Source organism: Folsomia candida, unplaced genomic scaffold (genome assembly GCF_002217175.1).
Source record: "Folsomia candida strain VU population unplaced genomic scaffold, ASM221717v1 Fcan01_Sc017, whole genome shotgun sequence".
NCBI classification, from domain to species: Eukaryota; Metazoa; Arthropoda; class Collembola; order Entomobryomorpha; family Isotomidae; genus Folsomia; species Folsomia candida.
In genome coordinates this window covers 614,305-632,851 of record NW_019091209.1, presented here as the reverse complement: position 1 = coordinate 632,851, position 18,547 = coordinate 614,305, and the positions used below count along the sequence as shown (strand labels likewise).

Below are 18,547 nucleotides of genomic sequence, written 5' to 3'. Positions count from 1 at the left end.
GCATTCAAATTTCCTTTAAAATGACACCCCATATGACAATTATGAATCTTTTGACCTTTGACCTCGTCGTCAAGGTCATAAGGTCAAAAATATTGATGTTGAATTCGTGGCCAAATTTCCTTTAAAATGATACCCCATATGAAAATTAACGTGAATTTAATTTTGGACCACACCCCCTGGCGCTGTGGGGGGTGGTCCGATTGACCTCATTTTCGAACTCGACCGAGAACTAAAAATTAGAAGCACAATGGCGAAAACCGCTTGTGATTATGTTGAGCCATTCTAAAGATATCCTGCTTACGGACGGACGGACAAAGTGATCACAATAAGTAGCTGACGCTTCTTAATAATAATATGAAAAAATGTGTTATGCAAAGTGGTTGTTTATATTTACCACGTGACTTTTATGGAGTACATAATCATTTTATACTACCGTTATGTAAAATGGGTTATGCAAAGTGACTGGAAACCGTAACCTGCAATGCGAGCCCTGCACGATTTAAGTGTGACGCACAACCTGACCTTTCTTCTCGTCCCGTGTCGTCGTCACCGGTCCAGCCTTGCATTTATCTCGGCACATGAAAAAATGGGAGCGAGACGCGAGCAGAGTTTTACATAAAAAGAATGACTTTACTACATAAAAATCGTCGTGGTCAAAACGGTAACAAAAATTTGGTCATGTTTACATCTTACTAATTCCATTATTCTATTTTTATCAGTCATACGAGAATAATTATCTCGTCACAAATGGTGACATGGGGAACATATAAAAATCTAAAGTATGGAAACATTACATGAAATTTGACGAGGGGTCAGTCGACAAACGAATTACGAGTGAAGAACGCTTTTTCGCAGTGGGGGACCTTGCGTGGAAAAATGAGGACTGCTCTAGTTCGTGGGGGTTGAGGTGGGTGCGGGCGTGGAGGCGAGCACTGGTTTTGTTGTTGAAAGGACGGAGGCATGTTTTGCATGGGAAGACTTTCTTGGCTTTGGATAACGTGATGTTGGGTGACTGCGAGTGCACGTGGTTATCGTCACGTGGTGCTTGGACGGAGTGAGGAGGAAATCGCCCATTCTCTTGAGAACTTTCCCCTTTGTCGACTTTCTCCTTCGTGGGGACGAGCGCCTTCTGTCGTTTGACCGCTTTCTGGTTAACCTCCATTCCGTCCAACGACAACGTCTCGTTCTGCTCGGAAGTTGACCCGTTAAAATGCATCGATCCCTTTTTCTGCACAGAATATTTTTACGTCAGCATTCCGAGAAGAAGTACAGATTTTTCATGAAAATTAAGACAGCAATCTTACCAACGACTCTTTCAAATTTGGGCGTAAGGCGTGTGTTCGGGATGCAGTCGGTTCTTGAGTATCAAGAATCTTCTCCTGCTCGAATCCTGCCTTTCAACCTTCTTCTGCAAGATTGTCAACCAACGTTCGGATTTCTTTACGCGTACGACGTTCTGGAATTTATTTCGCAATGTGAACTAGGTGGAAATTTTAAAAATTGGTAAAATTTCTGGAGCAGGAAGGGAGCTCTTGTTTGGCGTGGAGCTTGTTGGTCTCTGTCTCCTCGAACGAAGAGGTGGCTTGGCTTATCTGCATATCCCACCAACATCCAAATCTCGTACAGTCAGACCTACCAAAAAGCCAACAAAATGCAGATAATAATTTCTGTGCTGAGAATTAAGCTACAAAATCCTGGAATAAGCAGGACGGTGGTAATTAAACATGCCATGCAAATTGAGCCGGTTTTCCATTCCACCTCTGGGAGAAATCTGCGTGCATCCACAATCTCTCAAATTTGGCTATGAATCACAATTCATATCCGAGTGACGTATTTTTGTCATTACACTCATATCAGAATTATGTGGGTTTTTTTATCAAAATGGAATTTGAGCGAAGGTTGGGCAAATGGAATTTTACGTAGAATCGAGTCTGGATTTCTTAATTTTTGTTCATGCTAATGGACAAATGCATATTTAAAGGAAATGCACAGCCTCATCAATCATTTAACCTCTTACGCGCTGGGTTTTAAACAGCCGTTCAAAGCGAATTTTAACCAGTTTTGGACACACAATTTTACCCATCGCAAATGTCCAAAAGTGCCCAAAATAGAAAATGGGCCACTATATTGCAAGTTCTTCTTTATTGAATCTTTCAATAACCCGTTGACTTGTATGTTATGTAATCTCCCAATAATTTTGAGCGCATTGGTGTGTAAATAAGTATACGGCATGGTTTAGAAAGTTCTTAATGTCTCAAATAAGAAACCGCGTTAAAAGAAACGTCTTTCCAAATTTTGTGTTATTACAGAAACCCTAAAATGCTCGAAATTAATGAGAGGTTACATATTTATGTATGTATCTGTGCATAGATTGGCAAAAAAGCCGTTATAAAGAACTTGTAATATTTTTCCCTATATATTTTCTATTCTGGATGTTTCATGCAAAGTGACCGGAAACTGAAACCCGCAACCTGAGCCTTGCACGATTTACATGTGACGCACAAAGTGACCTTTCTTCTCGTCACGATGAAATATGTCGTCGTCCCTGTTTCAGCCTTGCATTTGTGTCGGCGCATGGAAAAATGGGAGCGAGAAGCGAGCAGAGTTTTACATAAAATAGAATGACTTTACTAAACAAAAATCGTCGTGGTCAAAATGGTAACAAAAAGTCCGTCATGTTTACAATTATGCAATTTTTTATCAGTCGTACGAGAATAGTTACCTTGTCATAAATGATGAGGAAATTCAAAAATACATAATATATATCTAAAACAGGGTGACTCTACTACATAAAAATCGTCAAAAAGGTAACAAAAATCGGATAATGTTTACAACTTAACAATTCAATTATGCCATTTTTATCAGTCGTACGGGAATAATTATCGTGTCATAATACATCCGGAAAATCTTAAACAATGGGAAAGGAAACATTTGACGAGGGGTCATTTGGAAGCTGAAGGACTTCATTCTGGGGGATGAATCTTCCTCAAGTGTCTCCCAAGATTGGATATATTCGCGAACGTCCTCCCGCAGTGGTGGGGGCAGGGGTGTCTCCTTTTGGCATGAACACTGTCCACATGTTGCACCATGTTACTTTTCGTCCCAAACTTCTTGCCGCACTCGGGGCACGCGCAGTCCTTCAGCTTCCGGTGCACTGTCTTCTTGTGCCTGGCCAGATGTGGTTTTTGACTGAAAGCCAGGTCACACTCGTCGCAATTGAACGGTTTCGGGTTGGAAGTGTGAATGCGCGCGTGCAATTTTAAGTCACCATTACGCCCGAACAGCGCCCCACACTGGTCGCAGCGGAACGGTTTTTCTTTCGTGTGGGAGACCAGGTGAGCATGATAAGTGGCGTTGTCGGGGAATTTCTTCTGGCAGAATAGGCACTCGCGACTCGACCCCTGCTTCACGAGGACGACCTTCTCGTCTTCGGAGAGATGGGCGAACCAATGATTCGTCATGCCTAGTTTGGAGGAGAACGTTTTTCGACACACGTGACATCTTCCGCCCACTTTTTCCTTCGTGTGGACCACAAGATGACAACTGAGATAGGATAAACTTTTGAAATGTTTGGTGCAGAAGTAGCAGCCATGTCGCCAGCCCTGTCGCACCTCCGCGCGCTCCTCGCCGCTCAAGTGGTCGAAGAGGTGCGTGGTCAAATTTGCTTTGCGGGTGAACATCTGTTTGCAAACGGGGCAGGCGTGGTTCTTCCGACCTTCGTGCGCGTTCACGTGGTCGGTAAAGTGGTGACGAGTGAAGAATACTTTTTGGCAGTGGGGGCACTTCTCATGGAAAACTGACGACTGCTCGTGGGGGTTGAGGTGGGTGCGGGCGTGGAGGCGAGCACTGGTTCTGTTGGCGAAGGGACAAAGGCAGATTTTGCATGGGAAGACTTTCTCCACCACGTGACGACCCCGCTTTCTGCAAATTTGCGGTAATTTATTGGCTTGTGATGACCTGCTGTTATCTGAGGACTGCACGTGGTTATCGTCACGTGATGTTGGCCGTGGTTGGACGGAGTGAGTAGGAAGTCGTTCATTCTTTGAAAACGGTCCACATTCTCTGTTGGGGAGAAGAGCGCTTTGGGTCGTTCGATGAATTTCTGGTGCGTTTGGTTGATCTCCATCTCGTTCTGCTCGGAAATTCTCCCGATCCTTTTCTCTGCAAAGAATAAAATAACGTCAGCATTCCGAGTAGAAAACTACATATTTTACATGCAAATTTCGAATGAAATCTTATTTACCAACGGCTCCTTAAAATTTTAGAATCTGCCGTATATTATACGAAGAATAGTTCCCTCGCCAAATTTTGCGGTTCAGGCTCCGTCACGATTTTCAAATGACGTCCAACTTTCCTTACTGTGCGATCGATGTGCTGCTCTTTTTTCCTCGATGTAAACTGGTCGGAAACTTTTAAAATTTGTAAAATTACTGGAGGGAGAAGTGAGCTCTTGTTTGCTGAGGAGCTTGCTGGTCTCTGTCTCCCTCCGAGAGGTAGCTTCGCTTATCTGCATATCCCAACAGCCCTCAAATCTTGGAAATAACCTCCTCATAGTCAACCAGAAAAGCTACAAAATGCAGAATAACTTTTGTGTGCACGCTTAAAAATGCCCTCGGTAAATAAGGGTAGGCGTACTCAAATTTAAGTACATACGTAGCGAGTTTGTAACTACGAGAGGTCCCCACTGGTTTTAAGTACATAGTGGGTACTAAAAGAAAATAAGGACATTCCCTTTACCAAGAGACTCTGCAATATCTTTGTTCTGTTACAACTACATAATGAATTTAAATATGATGAAGCAATGGTAAACAAGAAATCAAGTACTTGATACAAGTACGCCAGTCCTCAAACTAAATCTTTTAAGACTTCACAAATATATGCCATGCGTACTGAAATTAAATATGCCAGAAATGAATTAGAATATGTATACAATACAATTATCTTAGGCCGTCCTTAAGTTTCATTTGAACAATTACAATTTATTTTAGTTTATATTTGTACTGAAAATTACAATTAATCACGATTTTATCACAAGGTAAGCGTTAATTGTAAATTTAATAACGTATCAAATAATTCTTAAATAAATTAATATCATAAATAATTTTACATTCTACTGCACAAATGCTGCCAACTCCTTAACACTAGACATAACTGGACAAATAGGCTTCATTTTATAAATTACATAGTCTAAAAATTGCCACGCTCCGTAACATGTAGTCGGAAATTCAATGTTAAACACATAGAACGACTTAAATGCTAAGTCAACTGCTTCCATTACACTTGTGCATTTCACAATTTTCCGTTTGAAAATGACCAGAAAATCTTCGAATATTAAGGATTCCTTGCTACCAACTAAATACACTTGAGGGTACAGATCCAATTTGTTATCCAGAAATTCGTTGTATTTTGGCTCAGAATTGACCTGTAATAAGTATATTATTTTAAAAATTGATTACAAAATTCAATACATGTCACAAAAATAATTTACCATAATAAATGATTCAACTGAACCAAGAAGCGACGTCTTTTTACTTTTTGGCCGAATCAAGTAGGCTAGTAAAAATAGCGCTGCAATTGATGGATTTTCTGCAAGCATAAAAATAATGAAAAATTAGCGACAGTCAAACAATATAGCTGAGTTAATAAATAAAATTAAAACAACAAATGCAACACCTTCAGCAGCTTTCTCTCCAATAGTCAGGGTAGTTGCACACTTCTTAATACTTTTTGAGTAGATTAACAATTTTGAAGCGGTATCTTTCCATTTAAAAAACAAATTATCTGAGGCCAATGGGTAAATTTGATCGAAATCGTTTTGAATCTGAAATTGAATAGCATAAATTTATCTTAGAGCATACTATTAAAATGTTACGTAAATAAAACTGACTGCGCCATCGATGTCGAAAAGCCTGGGCCATGCTAAGACAATATTTTCAAAGCTGTCTTTGTTTATCCGGAATATTTTAGACCGCTTCTTGAACGATTGGTTAAGTTTTTCAAAGATTTTGGCAGGGGGTCCCCTATTGGCCTTCAACCATTCTTGGATGGACAGAAATTCCTCCTGGCTGAGTTCGTCGTCTAAATTATTAAATTAATTATCTTTAATTCCATAATATACTTAAATTCTCATATTCAATTTAGGCTAACCTTCAATTGCCATCTCGAGTTTCTCATTGCATATTTTTGGGATGGGTTTATTAGCTTGCCAAAAGTTAACAAAATACGATTGTATGAACCCTGATGGTCGTTTGCTTGTCCTTTTTCCGCTTGAATTTTGGAAAGTGCAGGAAGGCGTAAAGAACGCGTCCTTAAAAATATATTAGCATACATATTACGTTTTTATACATAGTGGTTGCTAGCTATTTATATAGAGAATTTAATAATAATAAGACCTTCAAATTCAATCTTTCATCCTCCGTCATATATGGAAAAAGTTGTTCCACTATGCAGTCTGCCAATTGTCGTCTTTGGTCTGTACTAGGGCGTGTGGAGCTTGTCTTATTCATTAAGGCGAGGCACGTTATGGAGACTAATTTTTTCCGCAGCGAAAGTTGTAACGGGTTCCTGGAGTCAGCAATTCCTATAATTTGGGATCCGTGATTGGTTCTAGTATTTATGTCGTGCTGCTTAAGAAGAGTTTTGATGTCCTGCAATAAAATTAATAATAATGTAAATAATGAAATAAATATATTTCCTATATAGATAGAAGAATTTTCTAATTACCACGATATCTGAGTCTTCATCATAAAATAATTTTCTCTTCCTAGATCGTTTATTACTTGAGACTGGATAAGGATTCTGAGAATCTCCAACTGAACTGGAATTATGTAGCGCGTTGGGTGGAAGTAGTTGGTACTGAAACTTATGAAAAATGTGCATTAGTAATTATTTCATTGAATTATTAATTATTTGTAAGGCAGAGAAATAAAAAAACTTGGACTTTTTACATGCAACAGTGGTTTGAGCAAGTCAATTTCTTCTACTTGCTTCAAGTCAAATTTTTCACTTTCCTCCACTTTATATGCATTATAGTGCTTGGAGAAAGATAAAGTTTTTTGATATTTAAATAGTATCCTAAATATATCCTGCATTCTAATAATAGCAATTACTTGTCCAAATAATGGAAGCTCGTTGCAAGATTCGAAATCAATCGCAAGATAATCATTTACAGATATTTTTAACCCTTTAACAGAAATGCGGTCAAATCTCGAAATTGGATCATTAGGATTAACGTGCGGCAGAAAGTCAAATAAATTACCAATTTCAATCTTTGCGAATATTTCTTCTGAAATAGGATACGTTTCAATTGAAAATCCCTTATTTTCGATCAGCCTATAACTTAATAATAATTGATTCCTAGTTGATACAGAACCAGTTATATTTTTAAAATTACACCCTATTTTTGCTACATGTTTAAAAAATTTGTGACGAGCTTCAAATCGCATTGCCCAATAATAATGAAGAGGACCAATTTGTTTTATTGCTGCAGGATAATGAAGCATATGATGATGTTTTGGGCGCAAACACTTATTGGTCAACTTTTGATATAAAAAATGGTGATCGCTAATAATGACTTTTAAGTAACTTAGCGATTGGGCAGAGATAACTGGACTCATAATAATGTCCATAATCTCCATGAATATTAGAAACAACTCCCAATGCGTATCATTTTCACAAAACTGGTCTGCAAATATCAGGCAAAAACTTTGTAAAAGGGTAAATGTTTGGCCTGCTGAAAGGCCTAATAAAGAGTCAGAATTCATTATCATTCGCTCTGATAGTTCATTAGGACAATCTTTCTGCAGATGCTGATAATTGAATGATGTTATTCTAAAATTGATTTGTTCCAAAGTTAGGCTACCTGAAGAAAGTATTTTTTGAAGCATCAATTTAATATTAATGGGTGCCACCCCTTCCAAGACATCGTGCATAATATCGGGACAAACATTTTTAGTTACATGAAAATTTGGGATATCATTAAAAATTGAGGAAGTTTTTATTCCAGTTAAACTTAGAGTTTTCAACTCTAAATCTGTCTGGTAATTGTCAATATTTCTACGAAATAAATTATTTTCAGTACACAAAGTGAGGCAACGATACCTTGGAAGTTTACAAAAACGACAGGGATAATTTGAAACAAAGGATTCTGTGAAACCAAAAACCTGATGAAGGCCGAGATTGTCGCCGGTAACCTGCCCTAGCACAATTTTTACCTCACCTTCGTAACTGTCGGACTTAATAAAAATAGGATTTTGTGACAACTCTGAGAATTCTGAAACTGTTTTAGCTAAAATTTTTGAGATCGGATAAGATTGTAATAATTTAGTCTTAAATGAACAACATAGGAAAATATTTTCTAATTGAGACGCATGCTGTGGTGCAGCATTCAAAATTGAATAGTAACAATTTCCTAATTTATGTACGCCACGCCGTGATCCCAATGGGTTGCATACCTCTAATTCATCATAGTAAAATAGGATTAACACTACTGGAATTCGTGACTGCAGAATTAAATTTCTAAACAAATTACCAGAAACTGGGGAACTAAGAACTCCATTCTGTACATCGTTGTTTACTTCTAGAATAGAACGCATGACTCCTGGCATGGCAAGAACTTTCTCTAAGACTTTAGTGATTGGTACATAATGATACTTATCAAATTTAACTTGTGACTTCAATTTTACAGTAGCAAGACGAGAGCCCAAAACTACTTCTTCCGGTTTAATAAAATAACCGGTATCAGTTAAATATTTTTGAAGCAAATAGTCTGATTTTACCATTTCAAAAGGGTTTCGCAACTGGTCTAAATAATTGGGTAAATCATTAACTTCACTACAAGTAAATTTGCCTATAAAATTGACTACGTCGTTAAATAATTGGGAAATATTGGAAATAATTTCGTTGCAAATTGAAAGCGAAAGTCGGCCACTACTTTTTAATTGTACGACAAATTTGACAGCTTTCTTTTTAATTGCTAAAATCAGGTTGTCAAAATCTATTGGAATCGAAAATTCGGCGGGGGCTTCTATTTTAGGAGAAGCATCTGGATTTGAGGTTTCTATTTCTGGAGAAACATTTGAATCTAGAGGCTCATTCTCTAAAACGGAAGGTGATTTTAAACTACTGTTTGTCAAATATTGGTCTAAATGTTTATTTATGTGACTTTTAAAATCTACGAATCTCAACAGACTTTTTTCACAAAATAAACATTTCCAGTTTAAGTATCTTTGTAATAATAAATGTTGATATTTTAAATGCCACCAAATATCTGCCCATGTGGCTGGCAAAGTATTTTTACAAATTGTGCACTTTACCTGTATCGGCACCTCCGACGTATCGTGTGTAGCAAGTTCTATGTCACCTGATGAATTGACTGTGACCGCAATATTTTCAAGGGGCCATTTTCTACCAAGACCGCCCTGTATTTGAAGACGATGACCAAGGGGGGTATAATTTCAGCCAATGTGCTGCTCAACGGAATGGAGCAAACTTTTCAGGATATCGTCAGTTAGGAAGTTTTCTGTAAAATTATGAACAGTCAATAAATTTAACTGCTAGATTAGTTATTTTGTTCAAATTGTGTTATACCTTTTAACGTAACCTTGTACTGCTCCAAATTCTCTTCTTCGAGAACAACAAATGTTGTTTCGAGCACTTCCTCCATTTCTAATTATTTAATTGAAGTTATATTTTTTTAACGAGTCGACCATGCCGTGCGAGTGTTCCAGCTCTACTGCCAGATTTTCTGAGAGCGCTTACAGAATAAAATCTCAACCGCCACTTTTCTGCATCATAATTCCCCATTTGATTTCAATACATATTCATCAAAAAATAGGACGGAATGGTATTAAGTTTCAGTACGCATGGTGCATTCTTTTCTATGAATAAACCGGCTATTAATATAGGACGGATTGTAGATTTGTGTGCATTTTATTTAAGTACGATATGCGTTTTTAATTTAAAGACCTATAAATATGCACAAGTACTTATATGTATGTCAGATATATTTAATTAAATTTTAGTACGCCCCCATACTAAACTATTTTTAAGCGTGTGTTGAGGATTAAGCAAGAAAATCATGCCACAAGCAATAAGACGGTGGTGATGATGCTCATTATCATTCATTAATTATTATTCAATGCAAATTAAGACGGTTATCGCTTGTCAATAGGAATCTGCGTGCATCGACAGTCTCTCAAATGTGTTTATGATTCAGAATTCTGCACTTTCGCGAGTATGTTTTCATACAAATTATACAATTTTGCGACATTTCAATTAAAATGTAGGATTGAAACGTACAATGAAGGAAAGCTCAAGAATTGGAATTCTGCATAGGATTGAATCTAGATATCTATTTTTCTCGGAAAATGAGACGCACCCAAAAAATTAGAAAATGATTTTGCTTAAAAATTTCGAGAGGGAAAACATCAAAGCATTTACATATTTTTATGGCCCAATTGGACAAATGCTTATTTATCTCATCTTCCCCACTCTATGAAATGCTTACCTATTTCTAATATATTTTTCTCGTGCAAAAATACATTTATGCCGAGAATTTCGCTATAGTTTTTTTTAACTACGGTCCAAAATCGGTTTTAACCAGTTTTGGACACGGCATTTTGGACGTTCAAAATGTCCAAAATTACAAAATGGGGCATAATGTTACACCTTATTCATTCATGAATCTTCTTACGACAATCCGTTGTCTAATCTCCTATTAATTTTGCCCTGTAAAATGGCTTAGAAAATTTCAAAATTTTCCATAAGGAAACTAAAGGTTTCTCAAATTTTGTGGTATTGAAAGTAAACCATAATTGATGGGAGATTTTGGTGTTTAATAAATAAAAAAATATGTAACACAGCAAAATCATTTTCATTTTATTAAATACAACTGAGACACAAGTCTCACACTTTCCCCTATGAGCGTGAGGCAAGTCCAATTCATCAACGTCGAATGTTTCTGAGAGCGACGAGAACTTTTAATTTCTGAAGAAATTTAAATAATTTAAATAACACACCTCCTCCTATTAATTAAGCATTGATTATTATTCTAGTCTGAATTACTAAAAGGTGGCATTATTTTATCAAATTCATTGCAAAGTCTCGAAAGTTTCGAGACTTTGAAGTAATTCAAAATTAGTTTCGAGACTCGAAACTAATTTTGAATTTCTTGAGTAATTAATTCCAAATTTATTTCGTCACTTCCCATCGTATCATAATCAAGTCACAAGTCTTTTTAACTTCAAACTGCCTGCTACGACTTAAAAAAGGCATCAGAATTTACAACTTTTTGTCAACTTCGAACTTAAAAAACAATTTTCTTTCACCATAAAAATATTAATTTCTCCCTAAATTTGCAGAGTGACACTGCTACATGATGCAGGCTGAAAGTGAATTATCGACCCAAGAAATGGACGACACTACTAATGCGCTCATGATGATTTCATTGGTAAAAACAAATCAGTTATTGTTTAACAACGTTTTTCAAATTTCAAAGGCAATTTTTTAAATGAAAAGATATGAATTTGTTGCTAAATTTTACAGGACGATACGACTCAAAATGAGATTGGTGACTTAATAATTGACGAAACTAATGTCGCCACCAGTGCGTTAATGAATCCTTTGGTAAATAAATACAAGTTAAATATGTATCATTAAATTAAGCCTTATTTTTCTTAAACGAACTTACTTCTGCAGATTTTGAAATTGATCTTCTCCTACATGGACGCCCCCCACCCTGAAGTACTCCGTGCGTCCCGTTTACACCCTCTGGGCCGATCTGGGCGCCCCCTTTCTCGGGAAACAGACCAAGTTGATCTTCTCGGAAGTCATGACATGCGGGATGCTGACCCCCAAAGGATTCGGACTGGCCACATTCCACCCCAAGTTGGCCCAAAATGTGAAGATTGTCTCGCCCTTGTGGCCCTGCGAATTGCCGGAATTTCTTCCGCAAAACTTTACCGCTGCTCGGCCCAAGATTGCGCCCCACTTGGAGGAACTTGAGGTCAACATCGACTCCTCATTTTTACCCGAGCTGCACAAAATGTGGAGATCAAAATCACACCGGTTCACCAACCTGAGGAAAATTACCATAACTGTTTCGCTCTCATATGACGAAAATGCGGGCACGATTCTGACCGCGTCGTATCCGGCGATGGAAAACGTGAAGACGATCTCAATAAAAATGACCAACCAGTTCGATAACAAGCAGGATGAGATGGCAGCCAGCATTTGTCAGAAACTGCTCAATGCCACCCCCAACTTGCAAGAGGTTGAGATGGAGGCCAGTTTTTACCTGGATTTTGCCCCTTCCAAGAAACTGACCAAGCTGACCTACACCTTTGTCCAGTTCTTTGAACATGACTTTATGGAGGAGCCCGTGTTAATAGAAATTGACAAAATTTCCGAAATGTTGGAGTGCTGCCGGGAATCTTCTTTGACAGAGTTGACTCTTCGCCATGTGGGTGAGGGCATTATTGACTACGAGGAGGATGAGAACGATATGCAGCAGGTAGGGCGACAAGAAAATATAAGTAGGTTGGGCTTCGTTTAGCGGCCGGAATTTTATTTCCGGGAAAGATAGAAGAAGAAAACCGGGTTTTCTATTTTTATAATGGGTTTAGTAAAATCTTGTTATCGGGAAATCGAGCCCACGCCAGATAACTCTGAAAAAATGTTGCCCTTTTGAACAGTAAATCAATTAGAATTCTAGCGAGTAACATTGGTTTTAAGAATGTACAATTTTCTTCTGCATTTTTTTATTTTTGCGAATCAGCCATTTAAAAAAAAATTAAAGATACGTTTTAACCTTTCTTTATTTCAGACTTTATCCCTCCCATCCTTCCCAAAGTTGACCCGATTGTCAATCTCCTCCATGGACTTTTACCACTTGGGTGACTATCTGTCCACGGCACACCTCCCAAATCTCACCCATGTCAGCCTCGCCATCAATTTCAAGCAATTCGTCTCTCTTTCTGACATTTTTGCTCATATTCGTCACCCTCACGTCGGAGTTACGTCGCTCCACCTGGACGCCGCGCATGACGGAGATGAAGATCATGTCGGCATTGGGACCGAGATCCTCCGTCTTTTCCCCGCCGTGAAAACGTTACAGTTAAAGCTGACCGTTTCAGCATTTGTGCAGGTGGAAGGCGACGTCGCAATCCGCATCTTGAAACGAACCCTGCGAAACTTTGCGCCTTGGGAGCTGACCTCGGCGTTAGTGGAGATGAAATATGTGCGCAGTTCGGACTTCGTGATGGGCACGATGCAGGGATTAAAGCGGTGGAAAGGTAAATTTGTGTCAGAATTGGAGTGGTTTGATTTTGATTTGATTAATTAATTCACTCTTAAAAGTTTTAGCTTTTGAAAAGTAAATGCATTTTGAGTTTTAAATTAAGTGAAAATCCAGAGTAACCTTTACTCCTCTTTATAAAATTAACGTTACTCTCTAGACTTAGAATAGTTTACTTAATATAAACATAATTCAGAGTGCATTTACTTTTCAAAGGGGGAACTTATTTTTAAGAGTAATTAATTAGCAATTGAATTATTCATCGAGTCCTAATTTTAATTTGTTTAGGCTTGGCTCACACCGAGGTTCGACTTTGCGGTATAGATAGGCTACCTTTTGTCCTGGGGGATGACGTTAAAGAGGTTCTTTTGGCCAGCAGATCGGTGAAATCGATCAAAATGTTGGGATTATTGGTAAGCTTGATTAATTCTATTTGTGCGAGGAGTTTTCTCATTTCTGGTTAATGTTGATTTAGATGGAGGCTGAGAAGGATGAATTTCAAAGATTTATCGAAGAGAACGGTCTCCAGATTAGTTTGTCGGAGTGAATTCATCGTTGTATTAATTACTTAAATATATAAGTTTCCTTAATTTTTGTTAAGCGACGAATCAAATTGGTTTTTATTAGTATTTGGTGATCTCTTGACATACATAAAAGTTTAACCATCTGTTGATTTTTTTTTATAACTTACTTTAAATTAATTTGTGTTTATTACACTATAAATGTATGTGAGCAACGCAACGGTAAATATTGGTTAGGGTCAGACCCTTACGTATAAATGTTAGACTCTTTTTTTGCAGAAATTTTGTTTATTTCGGTTAAGGTAGAACGAAAATTGTGAATTTCCATACATTCCAAGCCAATCTTTTATACAATTTGTTAATAAACTGTACCCTTAAAAATAAGTAATGTTACCATTTTGAAAAGTAAATACATCTAAATTCTTACTGAAGTAAAGTAAGCCAGCTAAATTAAAAGTGACCTTAAGTTCATCAAGAGTAAAGTTTACATGAAATTCTTAAATAAATTTTTTTGTCGAATTTATACCCAATTAAGTAGATCCTTTAGTCTCATTTTTATGATTGAAGTACCAAACACAGATAAGCTTAGAGTGATAATTTTGCCAATTATTTTTGACTTAAGATTGAGAATATTTCCAAAATCATTTAATTTTATGTGAGATACAAGTCTCGCACTTCCCCTAAAAACGCGAGGCAAGCCCAATTTGTCAACGGCCAATGTTTCTTTGTTCAGAGCGACAGGACACCACATCAACTTTTAATTTCTGAGAAGTCAAATTAAGAAATTTAAATAATTTAAATATCCTCCTATTAACCAATCACTGACTACTATAATTCAAGTCTAATACTAAAAAGTGAGATCATTTTATCAAATTCATTAGATTTGTGGAAAGTCTTGAAACTAATTTTGAGTTTCTGGAGTAATTAATAATTAATTATTAATTACAAATTTATTTATAACGTCCCCTCCGATTTTATCACAATTAAGTCACAAGTCTCTCTAACTTTAAACTGACTGCTACAACATTTTGTCAACTTGAAAAACAATCTTCACCATGAAAAAATTTTGAATTTCTCTCTCAATCTTGCAGGGTGACACTGTGACACGATGCAGGTTGGAAGTGAGTTATCGACCCAAGAAATCGACGACACTACTAATGCGATGATGATTTTTTCATTGGTAAAAACAAATCAGTTATAGTTTACAACGTTTTTGAGACTTCAAAGGCAATTTTTTGAATGAAAAAGATGAATTTATTGCTAAATTTTGCAGGACAACACGACGCATGATGATAGTGGCGACCTACAAATTGACGACACCAATGTCGCAACCAGTACGCTAATGAATCCGTTGGTAAATAAGTACTAGTTTTTATTATTAAATTGAACCTTAATTAACTTTTCTTAAATGCACTTATTTACCCCTCTTGTACAGTTATTGAACTTGATCTTCTCCTACATGGACGCCCCCACTCTGAAAACCTCCGTTCGACCCGTTTGCACCCTGTGGGCCGATCTTGGTGCCCCCTTCCTCGGGCGAAAGACCACACAGTTGTTCTCGGAACGCATAAAATGTGACACGGAGGTCCCAGAAACCATCGGACTGGCCACATTCCACCCCAAATTGGCCAAAAACGTGAAACTCGTCTCGTGCACGTGTCCCTGCGACTCGCCGGAAGTCCTCCCACGAAATTTTGTCGCTGCCCGGCCCGAAATTGCTCGCCACTTGGAGGAACTTGAGGTCAAGATCGACTCCTCCTTTCTACCTGGGCTGCACAAAATGTGGAGATCAAAAGCACATCTTTTTGAAAACCTGTCCAAAATTTCCATCACCGCTGTGCTCTATACTGACGAAAATGCAGACAGTATTCTTACCGGGTCGTACCCAACGATTGAAAATGTTAAGATGATATCGATCAGAATGGCGGACCAGGACCGCGATGGCCAAGATAAGCTGGCAGCCGCAATATCTCAACAGTTGGTCTATTCCACCCCCAACTTGCAAGAGGTTGAGGTTGAGGCCGGGTTTTATCTAGATTTTTCCCCCTGCAAGAAACTGGTCAAGTTTAAATATACGTTCATCAAATTCCTGGACTGGGAGACAGAAGAGCGCTCTGAGGTCGTGGAAATAGACAAAGTGGTCAAAATGTTGGAGTCCTGCCGGGAATCTTTGACCGAGTTGAGTCTCTCCCAGGTACTATTGGAGGACTTTGAGGATGATGAGGACGACGATGAAATGCCGGTAAAATATAGGTTCTTTTATAAACGTACGGATTTTATTGAAGACAAAAACAGGATGGAAAACCGGTGTCTGTATTTTTATGGGTTTTTGAAAAATTTCGGGAAATTGAACCCGCGCCAGACACAATTTTTCCATTTGTTACAAGATCATTTTATGATTTTTTTTCAAATCAGCCGTTTTTTTTACAAAATTAAAGATACGTTTCAATCGTTTTTCAGACTTTGCTCCTCCTCCCATCCTTCCCAAACTTGACCCGGTTGTCAATCTCCTCCATGGAAGTTTACCGCTTGGGTGACTGTCTGTGCGCGACGAACCTGCCAAATCTGACTCATGTCAGCCTCGCAGGCAGCGTCAAGCAATGGTTCGCCCTAACGGACATGTTTTCTCATTTGCGTCACCCTCACGTCGGAGTTACATCGCTCCACTTGGATGCCGCGTATGACGGAGATGACGACCATGCCAACATTGGAACCGAGATCGTCCATCTTTTCCCCTCCGTGAAAACGTTACAGTTGAAGGTGACTCTTTTGGAATACCTGCACATGGATGACCTCGAAGAGATTAGCCTCTTGAAGCAAACTCTGCGAAACTTTGCGCCTTGAGAGCTGACCTCGGCGGTAGTCCATATGCAGAATATGCGCAGTTCGGGCGTCGTTTTGGGCACGATGCAGGGTTTGAAGCGATGGAAAGGTAAATATGGATTAGAATTGGAGTGATTTGATTAAATCACTCTTAAAAATAACGTTACCTTTTTGAAAAGTAAATATACTCTGAATTTTAAATTAAGATAACTGTTCTAAATCCAGAGCTAAGTTAAAGTTTACTCTGTTAAAGTTTACATAAGTTAAAGTTTAATCTGGATTTAGTATAGTTTAGTTTACTTAATACAGAAGAGAATTTAGAGTGGATTTACTTCTAAAAAGGGTAACTTATTGTTAAGAGTGATTAACAATTATTGATCGATTGTTGTTTAATTTTGATTAATTTGATTTGTTTAGGTTTAGCCCACACCGAGCTTCGACTTTGCGGTACAAATGAGCACGCTTTCGTCCTGGGGGATGACGTGAAAGAGATTCTTTTGGCCTGCAGGGAAATCAAATTGGTCAAAATGTCGGGATTTTTGGTAAGCTTGATTAATTCTAATTTTGTGAAGAGTTTGCTAATTTATGGATCAAATATATTCAGATGACGGAGACGGAGAAGGACGAATTTAAAGGATTTGTTCAAGACAACGGTCTTGCGATTAGTTTGTCGGAGTAACTTCATCACAGGATTCATAGTTTTATTTTATTAATTACTTGTATAAGTTTGATGGATCTTTGTTAAGCGATGAATCAACCCTATTGTGTTTTGGTGTAATTCCCGCTGTCCCGTTTTCAATTTTAGACCTCCAAAAAACAGTTGTCCAGCCCTGGTTAAAACCGAATTGGACGGCTGTTTCAAATAGTGGTTAACACTTTCCCCCCTCTCTGTATTTAAATTAATTTACAATATACTTTAAATCAAATACGTACAATTTAACAGTTAAGATTTAGCAATACTCGTCTCATGTTAAAGAAAAATATTAAGAGTTTTCACTAATCTGAAATTATTCCATGTTTTTAAAAATTATGAGAAAACGTGTCATGCAAACTGGTTGTTTATATGTACCATGTGACTTTTATACAAATCATGCTATATTAACCTTATGGAAAATATATTATATTTATGCAAAGGGACCGGAAACTTGCAATATAAGCCCCATACTATGTATGCACATGTGACCTTTCATCTCGTCAGGATGACACATGTCGTCGTCACTGGTCCAGCCTTAAATTTATGTCGGCGCATGGAAAAATGGGAGCGAGAGTTTTACATAAAACAGAATGTCTTTACTAAATAAAAATCGTCAAAATGGTAACAAAAATCGTGTCACGTTTACTTAATTATGCCATTTTTCTCAGTCGTACAAAAATAATTATGTGGTCATTCATAAATCGTAAAATGTGGAACATATAAAAATCTAAAGTATGGAAACATGTCGTCTTTTGACGAGGGCTCAGTTGCCAGATGAATCCTTATTCGGGGGGATGAACCTTCTTCACGTGCTTCCCAAGATCGCCTTTCTCGCTGAATGTCTTCCCGCAGTGGGGGCAGGGGTGCCGGATTTTGGCATGAACACTGCTCATGTGTCGCACCACGGAACTCTTCCTCCCGAACTTCTTGCCGCACTCGGGGCACGCGATGCAGGGTTCGGAAAACCCCGGGGTTTTTGTAGAAAAACCCAACCCCGTGGGTTTTTCCGGGGTTTTTGGGGTTTTTGTGGGTTTTTGGGTTTTTGTGGGTTTTTGTGGGTTTTTGTAGATTTTGGGGCAGGTTGAACCAGAATTCCTAAAATTATTTATTAGAGAAAAACTAATTTAATATACGATTTTAACATGCAATTTTAACCGTTATCATTGATTTGGACTATTACATCGAAAATTCATGTTTGACATGTAAACCTGGAAA

At 37.9% G+C, this 18,547-nt stretch overlaps 4 protein-coding genes and 1 long non-coding RNA gene across 6 annotated transcripts; 2 read left to right on the top strand and 3 right to left on the bottom strand.

Moving 5' to 3' along the window:
• Window positions 1–609: 609 nt before the first annotated feature.
• LOC110856870 lies at window positions 610–1,594 on the bottom strand. Its single transcript, XR_002548609.2, has 2 exons — window positions 1,305–1,594; window positions 610–1,228 (listed from the first exon to the last, which is right to left on the bottom strand). It is a non-coding gene; the product is annotated as an uncharacterized LOC110856870 (long non-coding RNA).
• A 1,010-nt stretch (window positions 1,595–2,604) lies between these two features.
• LOC110856856 (gastrula zinc finger protein XlCGF7.1-like) lies at window positions 2,605–4,558 on the bottom strand. Its single transcript, XM_022105435.2, has 2 exons — window positions 4,244–4,558; window positions 2,605–4,161 (listed from the first exon to the last, which is right to left on the bottom strand). Exon 2 carries the CDS (start codon window positions 3,678–3,680, stop codon window positions 2,964–2,966), a length of 717 nt encoding a protein of 238 aa, XP_021961127.1. The 5' UTR covers window positions 3,681–4,161; window positions 4,244–4,558; the 3' UTR covers window positions 2,605–2,963.
• A 466-nt stretch (window positions 4,559–5,024) lies between these two features.
• LOC110856920 lies at window positions 5,025–10,004 on the bottom strand. Of its 2 annotated transcripts, XM_022105507.2 has the most exons (8): window positions 9,589–9,934; window positions 6,724–9,520; window positions 6,393–6,647; window positions 6,148–6,307; window positions 5,888–6,078; window positions 5,674–5,821; window positions 5,489–5,586; window positions 5,025–5,422 (listed from the first exon to the last, which is right to left on the bottom strand). In XM_022105507.2, exons 2-8 carry the CDS (start codon window positions 6,877–6,879, stop codon window positions 5,111–5,113), a joined length of 1,320 nt encoding a protein of 439 aa, XP_021961199.2. In that variant the 5' UTR covers window positions 6,880–9,520; window positions 9,589–9,934; the 3' UTR covers window positions 5,025–5,110. The 2 variants fall into 2 exon arrangements, with proteins under 2 accessions (XP_021961199.2, XP_035713337.1); XM_035857444.1 differs by lacking the exons at window positions 5,025–5,422; window positions 5,489–5,586; window positions 5,674–5,821; ... (1 more) ...; window positions 6,148–6,307; window positions 6,393–6,647 and having other exon boundaries at window positions 6,880–9,520; window positions 9,589–10,004.
• A 926-nt stretch (window positions 10,005–10,930) lies between these two features.
• Window positions 10,931–14,199, top strand: LOC110857032. The gene is made up of 7 exons (XM_022105643.2): window positions 10,931–11,070; window positions 11,361–11,449; window positions 11,545–11,625; window positions 11,698–12,511; window positions 12,824–13,292; window positions 13,583–13,707; window positions 13,770–14,199. Exons 4-7 carry the CDS (start codon window positions 11,831–11,833, stop codon window positions 13,839–13,841), a joined length of 1,347 nt encoding a protein of 448 aa, XP_021961335.2. The 5' UTR covers window positions 10,931–11,070; window positions 11,361–11,449; window positions 11,545–11,625; window positions 11,698–11,830; the 3' UTR covers window positions 13,842–14,199.
• A 245-nt stretch (window positions 14,200–14,444) lies between these two features.
• Window positions 14,445–18,074, top strand: LOC118437937. The gene is made up of 7 exons (XM_035857506.1): window positions 14,445–14,669; window positions 14,907–14,995; window positions 15,089–15,169; window positions 15,251–16,057; window positions 16,276–16,747; window positions 17,056–17,180; window positions 17,243–18,074. The coding sequence occupies exons 2-5, from the start codon at window positions 14,924–14,926 to the stop codon at window positions 16,657–16,659; spliced, it is 1,344 nt and encodes a 447-aa protein (XP_035713399.1). The 5' UTR covers window positions 14,445–14,669; window positions 14,907–14,923; the 3' UTR covers window positions 16,660–16,747; window positions 17,056–17,180; window positions 17,243–18,074.
• The last annotated feature ends 473 nt before the right edge of the window (window positions 18,075–18,547 follow it).